Source organism: Peromyscus californicus, unplaced genomic scaffold, assembly GCF_007827085.1.
Source record: "Peromyscus californicus insignis strain IS unplaced genomic scaffold, ASM782708v3 Scaffold_5__1_contigs__length_169319896, whole genome shotgun sequence".
Classification (NCBI taxonomy): domain Eukaryota; kingdom Metazoa; phylum Chordata; class Mammalia; order Rodentia; family Cricetidae; genus Peromyscus; species Peromyscus californicus.
This window is the reverse complement of record NW_026294573.1, coordinates 49,932,890-49,950,873: the sequence shown is the minus strand read 5'-3', so window position 1 is coordinate 49,950,873 and position 17,984 is coordinate 49,932,890. Positions and strand designations below refer to the sequence as shown.

At 41.5% G+C, this 17,984-nt stretch overlaps 1 protein-coding gene across 3 annotated transcripts in view; it reads left to right on the top strand.

Moving 5' to 3' along the window:
• Lepr (leptin receptor) overlaps window positions 1-17,984 on the top strand; it is a 101,940-nt gene that overhangs the window by 76,975 nt on the left and 6,981 nt on the right. For all 3 annotated transcript variants that reach the window (XM_052717418.1, XM_052717417.1, XM_052717419.1), the window contains exons 15-18: window positions 3,069-3,251; window positions 4,553-4,648; window positions 6,168-6,273; window positions 7,219-7,294. In XM_052717418.1, coding sequence (XP_052573378.1) covers window positions 3,069-3,251; window positions 4,553-4,648; window positions 6,168-6,273; window positions 7,219-7,294 — 461 coding nt within the window. The remainder of the gene's footprint in view (window positions 1-3,068; window positions 3,252-4,552; window positions 4,649-6,167; window positions 6,274-7,218; window positions 7,295-17,984) is intronic.

The window sequence follows — 17,984 nt, the reverse complement described above, 5'->3', positions numbered from 1 at the left end:
CACTGCATCTACATTACTCCTGCTCCTCTCCTTCCCTCCAATTCCCCCTTGTACCCCCTTTTAAAATTCGTGATCTCTTCTTTATTATTAAATATTAAGCACACATCGATGTAATTTACTGAGTCTCTTTAGCTTTGCTCACATGTCCATGTGTCCAGGGATGACCACTTGGGATTAGTCAACGTGTGAGGGAACTCATCCACAGAGGAGCCTGATTCTTCCTCTCTGAGTGTCCACTGATCACCATCTTCATCTAGGGGTGGGTGTAGGGGGCCTCGGAGTTAGCACAGAACACACTCAGACACCAAGTTCTCAGCACAAAGGAGATTCATTACCCCAGAGGGATAAGAGGGGCTGGGGGCTGGGCGGACTGCCTCTGAATTGGACAAAGAGCAACAGGTGGCTCTGCTGTAATGGTTTTTAAGGAGAAAAAGGGGAAGTCCGTGGTAGGATGAGTTGGCAAGTCCTGATTGGACATGTTAGCCGGTGTGGCCAAGTAATAGATCTTGATTGCTGGACCTCGGTGTTTTGATAGCTGGACCTTGGAGTTTTAGTCAGGCATAAGGAAGTGGCCAAATAAGGGAAGAGACCTTGGGGCCTAGCTTTAGGAATGTAATCTAGTGGTTTAGCAAGGCAGAGGGAAGGTTGGTGGGCAAGATCCACCAGAGCCATGTTTGCCATTCTTGGGACTGTTAGAGAGCGCTTCATTGGGACCCTGTGGAGTTTCCTCTGTCCACGTTGGCATGTCAACTGGTGCTGACATTATGCTGTTCTTGTTCAGGCAGCGATGTTGTTTAGAGTTCATGTCTAGGGGACACTCTCTAAGAGTAGATGTCCCAAGCCTGTGGCTCTTCCGGTCTCTTCCCTGGCCTCTTCCGTGATGTTCCCTGGGCTTCAGGTGTGGAGGCGGCACTGCAGTGTATCTGTTGGGCTTGGGTACCCCCTCTTAGTATGTAACCTCTGCACAGTCCTTCTTGTCTACATCGTCCTCTGAGCAGTCCAGGATATTTTCATACTTATTCTCTGTGTGAAAAATACATTGCAAACCAGTTTTGTTCATCTGCAACAGAATATTCTAGTAAATCTAATACTTAACCCTTTTGAAGCAATGGAGGTGAGTCACTATCTCTCTTTAAAAATTAGAATGTAGAACATTTTATATATAATATTAATATTTTATTATATGTAGTATTCTATAAGTACATACTATATATACTATAGTATATATTTACATGTAGTATATTTATAGTGTATACTTGTATATAAAATGCTATATATTTTAATAGTTGCATGACATGCTATATGGACTCAAATTAGTTGCTGAGAGTTGGAAACTAAGTGGACTTTATTTCCTGTGAGTAGACTCAAATTAGTTGCTGAGAGTTGGAAACTAAGTGGACTTTATTTCCTGTGAGTAGACTCAAATTAGTTGCTGAGAGTTGGAAACTAAGTGGACTTTATTTCCTGTGAGTAGTGAACGTCTCACCTTTTAATCAATGTTGTTATATTTGAATATTAGGAGCACTGATACTTTCTTTTATAAAATATATTTTAAAGTTAGTTAATTTTGGGGGGGATGCACATGCCAGAGTATGTATGGAGGTCAGAGGACAACTTGTGAGAATTGGTTCTCTCCTTCCACCATGTAGGTCCCCAGGGATCTAACTCAGGTTGTCAGGCCTGGTGGCTGGTGCCTTTACCTGCAGGGCCACCTTGCTGGCCCAAGAGCCGTTTTCAATAGGAGCTTCTAATCTGTACTTTGTATCAAAGATACTATTTTAAATGGAAAAATACTCATTTCTGGTGTCTCTACCAACTTACTAACATTTCCAAGGGTCACTTCCTTCATGAAGTATTTGATTATTGTTTGACTATGTCCTATCCCCCACCCACCCCACCCCACCCCCGCTTTTTTTTTTTTTTTTAAAGACAGGGTTTCTCTGTGTAGTTTTTGGTTCCTGTCCTGGATTTCACTCTGTAAACCAGGCTGGCCTTGAACTCACAGAGATCTACCTGACTCTGCCTCTCGAGTGCTGGGATTAAAGGTGTGCACCGCCACGGCCTTGCTTCCTATCCCCTTTTTAAAGTTCAGAGCACTTTCTAAATTTTTTAAGATACTTTATTATTTTTAATTAAAAACATATTAGTATGCTTATATCTTTGTGGGTGTGCATGTGTGATGTGTATTTATGGGCACCCGTACCACAGCATGCGTGTGGAGGTCAGAGGACAACTTAGTGGACTTGATTTCACCTTCCACCTCTATGTGGGTCCTGGAGATTGAGACAAGGTCTCATTATATGGCCCTGGCTGGCCTGAAACTCACTATACAGACCAGTCTAGTCTTGAACTCATAGAGATCTGCTTTTCTTTGAACCTCTTAATGCTGGGATTGAGGGCATACGCCTTCATGTCTCACCAGGAATATGATTTTTTGAAGGAAAGTAAACTGGAACTTGATCTTGGGTTGAGGGCAGAGAAACCATCTTGAGGAAATGATATTGATTAGGAACCAAATTTCCTCCCACAGATTTGGGGTGGAGAAGTCTTAACTTCCAGTAGATGCATACCTAGTCAAGTTTTCACAGCTCAGGGAAAGAGATGCAGGAAGATCAGGGTGGCTTCTGCATGGACAGCAGACACAGCCGAAAGTGGGTTGAGACATGGCCTGTGGGGCCATGCAGGCATGATAGGAATGGTCTCTTCAGATGCAGAAATCTACCAAGGCTTTCTGAAGGGACTCTGTGGAGGGCATTTTTTTTTTTTTAAATGTCACTCACCAGTGGGAGAGAGAAGTGTGTGGGAATTGGAGAGTTTGGTTAATAGGCTGTGTGTGATTCCAGCTGAGAACAATTTGGACCCGACCAAAATTCCATGTTTAGATTTGGAGTAGAATCGCTTTTCTTCTCCACGTCATTAACTCCTGCATTCTGATGGTATGAGCTCCATGACATTGATAGAAATTGGCTGCCTCCTCTTCCTTCTCCCTGCATCTGGTTATTTCTCAAGGTCGTTAGTAAATTTTCCTTAATCTTGAATTTAAAATAAATTCCTGCTCTTCCCTTCAGTGAGTGCCGTGGAGTCCCTCAGTGCTTACCCCCTGAGCAGCAGCTCTGTGATCCTTTCCTGGACGCTGTCGCCTGGGGATTACAATCTACTATACCTGGTGATTGAATGGAAGAATCTTAATGAAGACGATGGGATGAAATGGCTTAGAATCCCTTCGAATGTTAAGAAGTATTACATCCACGGTATGTTTCCAGTACTCTTTATGGGTCAGTGCGACCCTGTAGATTGGGAATTTAGATAATAAAGTGGATAATGACGACTTCCAAATTCAGACGCCAAGTGCTGCCAACTGAATTATAGTCGTGTTGCCCGGTCAGAATGTTTGCTGTATTTCTGTGAGCGTTTTTCTTTTATGTTTTACACAGATGCAATCAGATGTCCTAAACCTTCTCCCCAACCCTTTCTGTCAGAATATGTGATGATCGTATAGCCTTTTATTCTAAAGTGTACCTAAGGTATTTATTTAGTTGAGTTCATGTTGCTTCCATCTTACTTTTTAATGTCTTCTAAGGTCTAATGCCAACCCCCCCCTTGCCCCCACCTCAGTCCCCAATTATAATGTCACTAAGCAGTGAGTAGAAGAGCTAGGCTGGAAGTCTGAGGACTTTGGACCTCCTGACCTAGGTCAGGGTAATCCCTCCAAGAGTGGCCAGTTACCCTGAAAGGCAAGTGTATAGGAGAGCAACAGCTCCAGCAGAGCCAGAAGGAGGTTGAGGAGGGAGGCTGGGGGCTGCCCTGCTTTTATACCATGTAGAGGACCCGCACTTTTCTTTCATTCCCAGTACCTTGAACTTAGCCTCAGGCTAAATGTATTTATAAATTATGAGCAGGGAACCAAGTTCATGATCACTGCTCTAGGTGATTACTCCATCCTATAAGTCAGAGAGATGATGGATTCAGGCTCCTCAGAGCTTTGCCTCTTATGGGCCGCTGGTCATGGGTCATTGGTATCTGTGAGAATCATTGCCAGATCTGTCCCGAACCTTGCTGTGGGGATCACCATTCTCCACATTATTGAGATCCCCAGATAGCACAAGAGAACTCCTCAGTCTCCATCCCATTTTTTTGGTGTGACTTCTGCAGGCTACTTTGAATGGGAAGAGTAAGTAAGCTAAATTCACATAGGAAGAGAGTTTTCCCTACCCTGAGGATGATAGGAGTAAGGGAGAACACTGCTATCCCAGAGTAGGAAATTCAGGAGCAGAAGAGAAAATAGCTTGAACTTGAACACATTCAGCTCTCACTGAAGCATGCCCTTGGAAAACAAGTCATTTGTGTCTGAGGAAGAGTTTTGAACACTTATTTGAAAATCAGTATCATTACTAGTAAAATTTGGAGTGGTTAGGTTATTTCTGAAATCCCTTTAGCCATCAAGCCTATCCATAAATAATGCGTAGTGTTGGGACAGCATAGCCTGTATTTTTCTATGTAGGTTTCCTTCTCAGTTAACATGAAATTTTACTGGTTTTTTGTTGCTTTTCAGATAACTTCATTCCCATCGAGAAATATCAGTTTAGTCTTTATCCAGTATTTATGGAAGGAGTTGGAAAACCAAAGATAATTAATGGTTTCACCCAAGGTAAAAAATAAATGCATTTTCTTTTTTTTTAAAAAAAAAAAGTATTTGTGTGTGACGCATGTGCTAGCAGTGATGCTCTGTACATGTGCCCCATACCCAAGTGGAGGCCTGGGGACAACCCCTGGGACCCCTCTCCTTGTACTCCAGGTTTGGGGCTTTGAACTCAGGTCGTCAGACTTGCATGGTAAATGCTTTCCCTGCGGAGGCCCTACTTTCCTGTCTCTATATTTCCTATGCTATGCTATCACCAGACTAATTTCTTCCTCATAGGGTCAGGGGAGATCTGAGATGTGCCACTGAGTTGTTCAAGGAAAAAAAAAAATTTTTTTCTTGTCTGAAACTGTAGAGTTAAATTCACTGAGCACATTCTGTTTGGATTACTGCACTCACCCATATTTTAACTTTTTGTTACTTTTTAAGTTGTTAAATCCAAGCAACCCAATAATGCAGTTTCAAAGGGGAAACATTTGAGTTGCTTCTAGAGTAGTAACTATTGTTCAACAAGTATGTGTTGAACGTTGTTCTAAGGACCGAAGACAAAACGGTGAACAGAAGCCTGCGGTGAACAGAAGCCTGCCTTTGTGGGACTTAGGTCTCAGTGCCGTATAGGCAGTGATGGTCAGTGAATACATTATTTAAGATACAGCGCCAGGTGAAAGGCAGTGCCTTGACGGCAAATGCACGTGAGATGGAGACAGGGAGCTAAAAATTTGGTGAGGAAAGGATGGCTAGATGGTCTTTCTGTGGGCTCTGGCCCTTGAGCAAAGCTCTGAGACTGGAAGGGAAGACATTGCAAGCTAGGACGGTGGCACGCCCTGAGGACGGAACATGTGGCTGAAGCGGCAGCAAGAACGTCAGGGCCAGAACGGCTCTTGCAAAGGCCCCGAGGCCTTAAGCAGCAAGGACACCACCGGTGTGCCTGGAGCTGCACGGATGAAGATTGGCAGGTGTTGGCCACAGGCTCTGCAGGAGAAGGCAGCGAGTTCATCACAGCAACTTTAGTTGGTGCTCTGACTCAGAGAGTTTTCAAAATGACTAGATGGAGAGGCCTGGCAAGTACATCCTTCTAAAATAATGTTTTGCTAAATTTCAAGAACAATACTCTAAAACAACTAGTAATGTGGCCACGATGCATTTTTATTTCTCCTTTAAAAATACTTACTCATTTTAATTTTTACATGGATGACTGTTTGCCTGAACATACGTGACTGCACCAAATGCATTTCTAATACCTCCAGAGGCCAGAGAGGGAATCAGATGTCAGATACCATGAAACTGAAGTGATAGATGATCATGAACTGCCATGTGGGTGCTGGGTACTGAACCCCGGCCCTCTGTAAGAGCAGCCAGTGCTCTCAACCCCTGAGGCCCCTCTGCAGCTCCTAATGTCTTCATTTATAAGTTTCTATATGTTTGGAGGCAATGCAGACTTCTGGTGAAATTAGAGTATGTGTTCTGTCGATGATTTGACAGAGTAGTCTCCTCAAGTGGCTGATGGCTTGACTTGTGTCTCTTTCAGATGACATGGACAAGCGGCAGACTGACGCAGGGCTGTATGTGATTGTGCCCATCATTATTTCTTCTTGTGTCCTGCTGCTCGGAACACTGTTAATCTCACACCAGAGGTATTACACTTGGTGTGAAGGGCTTTTTCCATAAAGAGTGTAACTTAAATATGTTCAAAGTCTGACATAGAGCCTAGCTCATAATATTAATAAGTATAAAAGTGTTGAAAATGTCTTTGTATGAATTCCATATACAATTAACAGGACACAAATGGAAAGGTTGTTTTGAGCAATGACTTTTCATCTTGATAGGACACCATAAACTTGAAGGCAGAATTCAGCTTTAAAATTTTTTTCTTTATATGCATCCAGGAATCAGCTGACATGTAACAGAAAATCCTGGGCAGTTTATTCTTAGGTTTGGTAAAAATGGCTTTTAGAGCTCTGCAATCTGGACTGAAGATTTTAGTGAGATCACAAGATCTTAAAAGTAGATGTTTCATGGTGATCAGCACAGTCCATCATAGCAGCAGGCAGCACTCTGCTTCTCAGAGGACAGTGCTTCAGAAAGCTCTGGGGTATCTGGTTTGACAAATGGCCGTGAGTTCCCTGGTGGCTGTATGGGTGCCACACCACTCTGCTGAGACACCCAGCTCATGAGGGATCCTCACACACATCCATAGAAGTGTTAGTCCTCTATCAGATGAAGGAGGGAAGACATTGCAGTCTGGTCTCCTGCTTTAGCTGAATGACTGGGGTGGGACTGTAACAAGTGGGCTTGTTTCTGATAGCCCATGTGATGGCCATTTAAAATATTTTCTAAGGAAAACGTATGCAAGGGAGTAAATACAGTGCCTGGCACACAGCTTTCAGTAGGAAAGGGTTGGTTATTAATTTGGTCTTCATAGAAATTTAGTGAACACTTTGTGGATCCAAATGTGAATATGGACTTGGTCCTTCTGAGGTGATCCAGTGGGCTCATGCTGATTGTGTGCTTTGGTAACTGTTAATGTATTTTCATTCTGAGCATCCTTCTAATCACAGGGCTTCGTTTCTCCTTTACAGAATGAAAAAGTTGTTTTGGGAAGATGTTCCAAACCCCAAGAATTGTTCCTGGGCACAAGGACTTAATTTCCAAAAGGTCACTTTTTAAGTATTTTAACCCAGAGTGTCTACGGTTGAACTTTAGATACCACATGACTTCTTTAAAGCTTAAAAGGCTTTGTTTTGTTCAGTTCATTTTGGCGAGTCTGTTCATCATTTGTCCTTAGTAATAGCTGGGTGTAGGGATTTGATCAGAGGAAACAAACTTCAGCCCCTTATCCCATGAGACCTGACAACACACCTATCTTTTTCCCTGGTCACAGTGAATAAAAATAAATACTACAACAAGAAGGACCATTATAGATGGAGAATAGAGAGTTGACTAAATTATTTTTTCCGTATAAATGGGCTGTCTTGATTCAAGAAGTTTAGAATCAATATTATGTTTCTACTATTTAATATTCACAGTCACTTACAAGGACAGTGTTATTTTTAGATGCTACAATTGGAAGGATACAATATAACAAAACTTCCAGAGATGGAGATTTGTAGTTGAAAGATTTTCAATAATTGCAGAATTGAAAGATCTTAATAAGTATTGGTTATTGTTTCACGTTACTGTTTACATTTTATACATCCTAGACTATTGCTGACTTTGCATTACCCATGGGGTATTCTGTCATTAAACATAGAAGAGAAAAACAAAGTTTATACTGATGAGGTACCTTACTATAGAATCAAGATTAGCTTTCCCATTTGGAACTTATTCTAATTGTAACTGTTCTAGATATTGACATGACCCACATTTTCTCTTCTAGCCTAGCACAGATATATAGATATGGAAAAATGAGAGAAAATTTGTGGGACTCATCTTGCTGGGAAGAGAAGAGAGAAAATAGAGTGTTTTTAAAAGTCTTTTTCATTTTTTTAAAATACTATTGGCAGCCCACTAAACTGATCCCCCAATATTCAAATGGCATAGGACTTGCAGTCAACAGAATACTGCATTGCAGTCAGTCTGTGAATGAACAAGCACAGGCTCTTGTAAGCACCAGGAGCAGCCCACCTGCTTGAATCAGAGTCTTCGATCAGATGAACAGATGAAACAACACCATGTTTCCCAAAGAGGCAGCTGCGGAGTTTTGCATTTAACCATTCACTCTGTGGGATCTTTGCTTTTCTTAATGCTAGCATCTGCCTCTGACTCCTCAGCTGTGCTCTCTCAGGCTCTAATCCTGGATTCCTTTTATTTCAGTAATGTTACCAAGGTTTTTTCAACTCACAAAATATCATTCTTCTTTTTGTTCCACAGTTAATTCATACAATAAAATTTCTCATAATCATGGTGCTATCTCAGGTGCATACATGCATCATTCATGCATTTATTCAATGTGCACGGAGCGAGTGTTTATAGATAATGTGAGATTGCTAAACTCTCATTTTAAGAAATCCTCCTTGTCTTCTAAGAAATAAGAGCAAGGTCCAAGAAGAGTGGCTGGGTTGAAGGAATAAGAACTCATCTCTGTTTGCTTCTGTAACATTTGTTCATTTTTCACCTGTGTATTCATTCATGTATTCATTTTATTATTTGTAATATTACTCAAAACCTGTCCTCTGCCAATCACTTTGCTATACTTTGGGGCTCTATTGGTAAGAAACACTATGTATGCTCCTGGACTGTACAATCTGGTGGGGAAGATAAATACTTATCAATTTATCATTAGAAATCACTTCACAGTCATAAGCTACAGTGTGCTGAGGACTAGGATGTGGGAACCTGTCTTAGAGCATGGATGGGTATGAGTGGGCATAATTAAGAGAGTGACATTTGATCTGGTTGTGGTGGTGCACACCTAGAATACATATCCAAGTTCTTGGAAGGCAGAAGAAGGAGGATTATTGTAAGTTCCAGGGCTGCATAGTGATTTTGAGGCCTGCATAGGTTACATAGAAACACTGTTTCAACAAGCAAGCATAAGAAAAGAAGAAAGAGAGAATGATATTTGAGTCAGACCTGGCTGATGAGTAGTCATTATCTGGCTCCATGATGGAAGTGTAGACACCATCATGGTCAACTGGTAATGCATTCTCAAACTGCAAATACCAAGAACAGAGTAGGTACCCTTTCCTCTTAAATACAAGTTTTTCTTTTTTAAATTAAAATAACCAAGTGCCCATCTAAATAAAAACTGTAAAACTTCAAGGTAGTCATTATACTGCCTCTAAAAGGGAAGCTAAAATCTCTCTCCCTCCAGCCTGGCATATTTGGCATTTTATCTTCATATTTTTGTGGAAAGGTAATCTAAGTTTTACCTAAGACAGGGGCATGACTAGACTGACCTCAGGAAATGCATTTTGGACCTGTACCAGATAAATGCTTCCTCCTTTCCAGAGAATGCCTGGTAGAAATGAGAGCAAACGGGGTGGGTGAATCAGCGAATGTCTTTAGACTCTGGCTTGCCTGGCTGTCTCACTTCCCCCTTATCAGAGCTGAGTGTCATGCTGTAGTTAGCAGAGTGTCTGGCAGATATTTTAAGTAAATTAAAACACCACCCTAAATTTCCAGAGACTGGTAAATTGAAGTGAATTTTTAAAAAGATTTTATTTATGTATGTGTGTATGTGTGCACACATGTGTGTAGGTATACACAGAGACCTGAAGAGGGCACCAGATGCCCCAGAGCTGGAATTGACAGTTGTGAGCTACCTGATAAGGGTTCTGGAAACGAACTCAGGTTCTCTGGAAGAGCTGTAAGCATGGTTAACTGCTGAGCCACCTCTCCAGTCCCTAAAGTGTAGATTTTTTTTTAAAAAAGACAGTTGGTTATGTATATCCCCATTTGTGAGAAATTCCTTTTTACTTTTGCAAATACTTCACTTTCTCTTTTTCAGTATATGTAGTCACAGTATTTATGTATTTTTAGGGTATAACAAAGATACACCATTAAGAATCAATGATGAAATAGGCTGAGGGTGAGTTGGTAGCTTGTCCTGACTACATACCCAACCAGGTATTATAAAAACCTGGATTCAAACTCAAGTCCATCTGACAAAGTGATATCCTTGCCATCAATGTTGTATTAACATTGTATCCCCTAGTGTGGTTAATACTCACTAAATCACACACTCAAAGATAGATGAGATGCTCAGTTGTATGTTAACACAATAAAAAAAAAACTATAGGTACAGGATCTGACTATGCATTTTTCTGGAGACCATATATGCAAAAGACAAAATCACCTTTATATTTATAAGTAAACACATGGTCAGCCTCTTTAGATCTCAGGGAAATACAAGTCAAAACCACAAGGTACCCTCCATAGCTTGTGGGATATCCATCAAAGCAAGTGAACATGTGATCAACATCTTTAGACACCAGGGAAATGCAAGTTAAAACCACAAGGTACCACCCTCCAAAGCTTGTGGGATATCCATCACAGAAAAGACAGAAATACTAGATAGTGGAGACACTGAAGATCTCAGACTGCCCTTGGGAATATAAAAACAGTGTGGGCCTTTTAAAGAGTCTGGCAGTTCTCCCCATGTGAAATCAGGACTCAGCAATCTACCCTAAAATGTCTACCAACAGAATGATGAAACATATACATAAATATTTGTTTATTAATATTCATAAAAGAATTATCAATAATAGCCAGAATTTGAAAAAATCCAAATGGCCTTCAAATAATAAATGAATGAACAAAATATGGTATATCCATTTCAAGACAAAGGACTAGACAGGCAAATACATGCTCCAGGACACACTGTAAAGCAAACAGCCAATGGAAACCCATTGTTTTGTTTGTTTTTTTTAAAAAAAAAAAACAACAGTTCACATACAGTAGTTTTTTTTAAAGTAATATGTTTTAAATCTAAAAATTTTCTTTAATTTGTTCTTCAAATCCTGATTTGAAGGAACATTGCTTTTTATGGATGTGCTCTATACCCATAAGTCCTAGACATCTAATCTCATCTCTAAAATTTCCCTAAAATTAATTCACTCCACTTTTAACATTTTTCCTTTCCTTATGTTTATATTATATCAAAAGCAATACTGTCTTATTTGCTTTTCTATTGCTGTGAAGGGACACTTTGGCCAAGGCAACTCTTATAAAAGAAACCATTCAATTGAGAGATTGCTTACAATTTCAGAAAATTAGTCTATTATCATCATGGTGAGGAATGTGGTAGTACACAGGCAGGCATGGTGCTGGAGTTGTAGCTGAGAGCTCTACATCCTGAACCACAGACAAAAGACAGAAAGAGAGACATTGGGCCTGGTGCAGACTTTTGAAACCTCAAAGTCCACCCCCAGTGACACACCTCCTCTAACAAGGCTACACCTACTCCAACAAGGTCAAACCTCTTGATCCTTCTAATCCTTCTCAACCCATCAACTGAGAACTAAGCATGCAGATATATGAGCCTATGGAGGCAATTTTCATTCAACCTCCACATTCCACTCCCTGGACCCTATAGGCTTGTAGCTTTATCATAACGCAAAATGCATTCAGTCAAACTTCAAAAGTTCCCATAGTTTTTCATAGTCTCTACACTATTTCAAAGTCCAAAGTCCATGCCTTTACTGAGACTCAAGGAAATCCCTTAATTGTAACCCCTGTAAAATCAAAATCCACAAGCAGATCACATATTTCCAGTATTCAATGGTACAGAATATACATTGCCATTCCAAAAGGGAGGAAAGGTGGCATAATGAGGAAATATTGAACCAAAGACTGAAACCCAGCAGGGCAAACTCCAAACTCTGCATCTCCATAGCTGATGTCAAAGGACTCTTCAGATCTCCAACTCCTTTAAGTGTCATTGACTGCAGCATACTCCTCTCTCTTGGGCTGGTTCCATACCATGTCTGCTGCTTTCCTTGGCACATATCCTATGATTGTGGCACCTTCATCATCCTGGGGTTTCCAACACAATCTAGGCTTCACTTTCAGAGCTTCATGCAATGGCCACTCTGGGCCTCCATGCAGCAGACTGCTCTGCCAAATGCCTGGTCTCAGTGGCTTTCCTTAATCTTTGAGGAAGATTCTACAACTCCATTCCTATATCCTTGACACTAAAGCCGGAACCCTGTGGCTGAAGCTGCCAAGTTCTTCTGCTTGCTGGAGTTGCAACTTGGGCCCCCTCTTGTATTATGTTTGCATAAACTTTCAGTTGTTGATGGATGCCTTTGCTGCTTAAGCTTTCCTTTAATTCCTATTCATAAGTTGAAACCTTAGCTGGGTAGGATGTTGCCCTGAGGTTACCACTCCCAATATTCTATCTAGCATCAAGCTTTTCTTTAAACTTTTTATCTCCTTGAGCACAGGACGAGGCTCTAATATCATCTTTCCTGGTTGCTCTTTTTCTCCTCAAACTGTATATTTTATATTTCTCCTTGCCTCACTTGCTCCTTTTCATTGTAGAGATGCATAAGAGTGATTACTAATAACCACATGACACATTCAATACTAGGTTGTCTTGAAAACTCCTCTGCCAATACCATTATTCTAAAACTCTTCAATTTTAATCTACATCGGATTCTTAGGACAAGGGCAAACAGCAGCCTCATTAATTACCAAAATTTCATAAGGATGGTCTCTATGCTGGCTACTAATATTGTTTCCCTCTGAAACTTTTGAGCTGGACCTCCACATTGCCCTGTGCACCATTGTCCATGCCTCAACTGGGATGGCCCAGTAAGATCCACTTAAAGCATTCAGTCACTTTTCTATTCCAAAGCTCCAGTGTCTTCCATTTTCCCCCAACAACAACATGGTCAGGCCTATCACAGCAAAACTCCTCCTCTGGTACCAACTTCTGTCTTAGTTACTGTTGTACTGCTGTGAAGAGACAACAGGACCAAGGCTACTCTTATAAAAGAAAGTATTTAACTGGGGACTTGCTTACAGTTTCAGGGGGTTGGTCCATTATCAACATGGCAGAGAGCGTAGTGGCACCCAGGCAGGCATGGTGCTGGAGAAGTGGCTGAGAGCTTTACATCTTGATATTAAGCAATATGTAGGAAAGACACTTGGCCTGGTGTATGTGTTTGAAACCTCAAAGCCCACCCCCAGTGACAGACCTCCTCCAACCAGGTTACACCTGATTCAACAAGGCAATATCTCCTAATCCTTCTAATCCTTCTCAAACAGTTCATCCACTGGGGACTAGGCATGCAAATACATGAGCCTATGGGCCCCATTTTCGTTCAAATCACTACATGTACTAAACTAAATATGCATGTTAAAGATGTGAAAGCCAGTATATTAACATCTTTTTAAAAGAAAAAGAAGTCCTTGGGAAATGAGTCAGTGAGTAAAACACTTGCCGAGCAAGCATGAGACCTTGAGTTTGAACCACGGTAACCCATGTAAAGCTGGGTAATGTGGCATGGTGTCTCTATTCCCAGTGCTCTCAGGGTGTGGTGGGAGCTGGAGACTAGAAAATTCCAGGAACCTTGCAGGCCAGCTAGGGTGGTAGAAGCAGTGGTGGACAACACAGAGACACTGTCTCCAACCAGGTAGAAGAGAAGGGTGGACACCCGAGATTTGCCTCTGACTCCCACATTTATGGACTCACTCTCAAAATTGTTTCCTTTAGTTTCGTGTCAGACACTGCTAGTAAACAGCAGGGTGGTATCATGTCATTAAAGATACTTCTCCCAGGGTCCTTTCGTATACAATACATCCTTCTCTCTTTAAATTTCATATACTAGAGACCAAAGGAGAGTAACACAGGATCTGGGAGTGCTGTTTCATGGCAGAGCACTTGCCTAGCATGTGCAAGCTGTGAGTTCAGTCCTCAGCATGCAAAAAGAATTCTATACTAACATGGTATCTTTAAAAAAAAAGAATGTAATATCTTTAAATTTTCATATATGTTTCACTTCTCATAAAAGGGAGGACAGACACAGTTTTCCTGCCTGTCCCCCTCACTGCCCACTCCCCTTCCTCTGTGAATCCCCTTTCAGAACATACAGTGTGTGTGATCTTCCTTGTGCTTCCAGGCTTTCCTGCATGGTACAGTTTTGTGTCACTAATCAGCAGTGTTGCTTTGAGGGCTCCTCGTGGTTGGCGTACTGCCCCTGTCTTTTCAGACTCTGCTGAGCTCTGTCTGCTATCCAGGACTTCTTCCAGCTCACAGTTGGCCTGGTGGCATCTCCATCCTCTGAAACCCCGCTCCAACTTTCTCTGTTCTGAGCAGCACACCACCACTGCCGGCAGGAAGCATGGCTGCCAGTGTTTGTTCTGGTGCATGTCCTGGCACTTCTGTTTGCTTTTTAAGACTTAGAAAAAAATACAAGCGTGTAGCTTAGCATCGACCATTGAAAATGGAGTCTCCTGCTTCACTCCCCTGGCCCCCCCAACTGCCAACACTTTCAACTGGTTTGCTTTTAACCTTCTTGGCGGGTCATTTTTAGGTCCCTAAATGGGGTGCTGCCATGGATGCATGGGCATTGGCAGGTTGACTGCACACTGCTCTGTGACTTTCTCAGTTCTATGCAACTTTAGAAAAACTTACTTTATTTTTTTTCTTCAAACAGAAACTTTTTGAACTACCATTTTTTAAGAAAAATTATTTTATTATTCTCCATTTCACCCTGTTTTTTCCCATCTCTATAAATTGTCACTACACTGTGCTTTATTTTGTATATGGGTTAATTTTTAAAACTAGAGAACTAATAGGCCACATGTATATTGTTTTTAGTGTAACATTTGTGCCACAGAGACCCAAGTAATATAATGTGCTTGTTACATTTCTTGCTGTTTCCAAAGTCAAAGAATTTTAAAAATGGGAAGCGTTGGGGCTGGAGAGATGGCTCAGTAGTTAAGAGCACTGGTTGCTTTTCCAGAGGACCTGGGTTCAATTCCCAGGACCCACATGGCAGTTCACAATTGTCTGTAACTCTAGTTCCAGGGAATCTGACACCTTCACACCAATGCACATAAAATATATTTAAATAAACTATAAAAAAGAAACATTAAATGAAAAATGAGAATCATTACATTTGATCAATGAACTAAATCAAATTTTAATTGGTTTCATTTCCCCCTTTTATTCTCCTTTTGTTTCTTTTCCAAAAATATCTTACCTCCTACCTACCTCCAGTCTGTCTGCATCTTAACCTGCGTGTTTCTATTATATGCATTGCCTTATCCAGCTCCTGTCTTCCCCGGGGACTGTGCTGCAGTGACCTGTGCCCAGAAATCCCCCTGTCATCCCACCACTGTCTCTACTAGACTTCAGGAAAATGGCTGCCGGTCATCACCCTGCAATGTTCCAGGCCCTGGTTTCTAGTCAGTCTGTTTCCCAGGCTAACTTTCCTCCTCTTCCTTGGTTAGACAACCTCCCTGTGTGGCAAGTCTCCACATGTCCCCCTTCTTTCCATCTGTCCTGCCCGGTAGTTGTTGGAATGTGGATTTCTTCCCAACAGGACTTTGCAGCCATCCTTGCCTCACTTTCTGGCAGCTGGTGTTGCTTCTGCAAGTCGGGTGGTCACTCAGACGTTTCCCTCCTTGCTGGTTCCCTTGCAGTTTTCTCTTTTGAAAAACTTGCTAGTTTTGATGTTCTCAACTTTGTTGATTAAGGTGATTTCCTGTTTGCCTTGAGTAAAGGGTTTCGATTCTGTCTCCTGTCAGCATTAAGAAACCCTGCTATGTCTTTGCGCACTTCTTCTCTTGTGTCTTTCTCCTTGTCATCTCCATATATGTTGGCTGTTGGACCCTGTTGCAGAGCTGGGTTTTCGTCTTCTATTCTGAGGCATTGCTACCTTCCATTTTCCAGTATGGCTGTTGGACTTTCACAGACTGTGGCCTTATCTTCCTAGCTGAGTGCTCCATCAGAGCATTCTGTTCTGGTACCATGGGTCAGTCTTGCTAGAGATGGCAATTATGGGACTTTTGTTTTAAAATTTGCTCTAGTCCATGAAATTTCTGTTTCTCTTAAGTCATGTTTTCTTGTTTACCTTGAATTTTATTACCTCAGAATCCCCGAAATGTCTTGCAGTCTTTTGCTTTCCACTCACAGGAGACAAAGCAGAAGGGCAGGGGTGGTTGATTCAGTGTGAGCAGTCAGAGATTGCTGCCACATGTGTATGTATAGCTGAGTTCCAGACACCTGCACTGTGAGATGACAGTATCCCACACTAATGCTGTTCCTCCCAGACTATGCTTCCATGGCTTTGAGAACAAACTGTTGCTTTGGATACAGTCTCGTTCTTATGCCAAAGTCTTTGACCTGCCATCTCTACACTCACTATCCCTTCTGTGTTCAGCAGGGCTGACTGGCTTTCTCTGCAGTTACTGCCTATGGCAGGTACTGTCTGGTCTTTAGATCTCTTTGCTTGTTTTCCTTGATGTGTGTTCCTCTAATTGTTCTCTCTGATTTAGAATTGAATTTGAATCATTCTCTGTCTATTTTCTTTCTCAGATCGTGAGCATTTGATTTACTCACATCCTGGCATCCTAATAGTCTCCAGGGATCAGAACAGCAAGTGTCTCTATTCTGTTCTCTGAAATCAGGATCCTCTGTGGCCTTTCTCTGTGTGCGCCAAGAGTCAGAATCTTACAGACTGAATCCTTGATGTGGAAAAACATGCTATAGTAAAAATTCAAAGTATTTGCTTTTCTTGTAATCCCAATTTCATAGTATAAAAGACCTCAATTTTCCTTAATCTGTTTTGCATTTTTTCTTATTATTTTGTCTGCTAAATCCAAAAATGGTTTATGCCTGTTTTATTTCAATACCATCCTTTTTTAATTTTATAAACTTTGTTATTAAAAAAAGCTTTGCAATAAATAAAACACCACAAACTGGACTTAGGCCGATCCCAAATCTATACAATTAAATTAGAATTGACAATTTAAAGGGAAGCTGTGGAGAGTCACAATAAATTTTACATTAAATTGCTTGTTTTACAGTATGCCGAGTGTTTCTTTCCCTCCTTTCTCCCTCCCTTCCTCCTTCTTACCCTTCTCCCTTTCTCTCTTCCACAAGCCCCGGTCCTTTGTGTATCAGGCTCTTCATCCTCAACCCTGCCTCTTTGTGTCCATCCATTTCAATTTTGCAACAGTGAACTACACAATTCATGAAGGCTAAATGTAACCCAAAGAGCCAGGGGAGCCTTTCTTTGGGACCTAAAGAGTCCCAGATTTTGACATGCTGTAGGCCTCCAGACAGGCAGCCTAACAACTGTAGATCTGGGTCAGGAGTATCTGGAAACAGTTAGATTCTCCTTGGAACTGCGGGGAAGAACAGGCTGATTTGGGGAGCCATCGGAGTTTTCGTTAGAGACAGCCAGTCTCTGTCGATCAGAGCACTGGCCCCGCAGTGTGTGCCTCGCTCTCTTTATTGTCATCCTGTTCCTTCATAGTCTCGGGTAGTAAGGCACCAGGAGAGATCTTGGACTAATCAGCCTAGGTCTACCTCAGCCAAAGGGCAAAGGAAGATGGAAGGGTCACTCTTCTTCCTGCTAGTGTCTGGGGAAAGGTTTCCTCTCTCACTGGATTGTAGAAAGCACTAAGTCGGGTCTTCACTTTGCACTGGTTATCTATATAATCTTAACCGGATAGTCCTGCAGGCTTCCATCCAGGCTCCAAGAAAAGGAAGAGATTTGCATCAGAAGATTTATCAAGTAGATTTTTAAAAAATTCATGAAGACATCTCTGTGTTTCCACTCTTGACTATCACATCACTTTCATTTCTTAAAAATCAACATCCAAGGAACAAAGTCTATTTTCTTTCCTTTATGTCCTTCTCATCACTTAACCCTTATTCTTTCCCGTC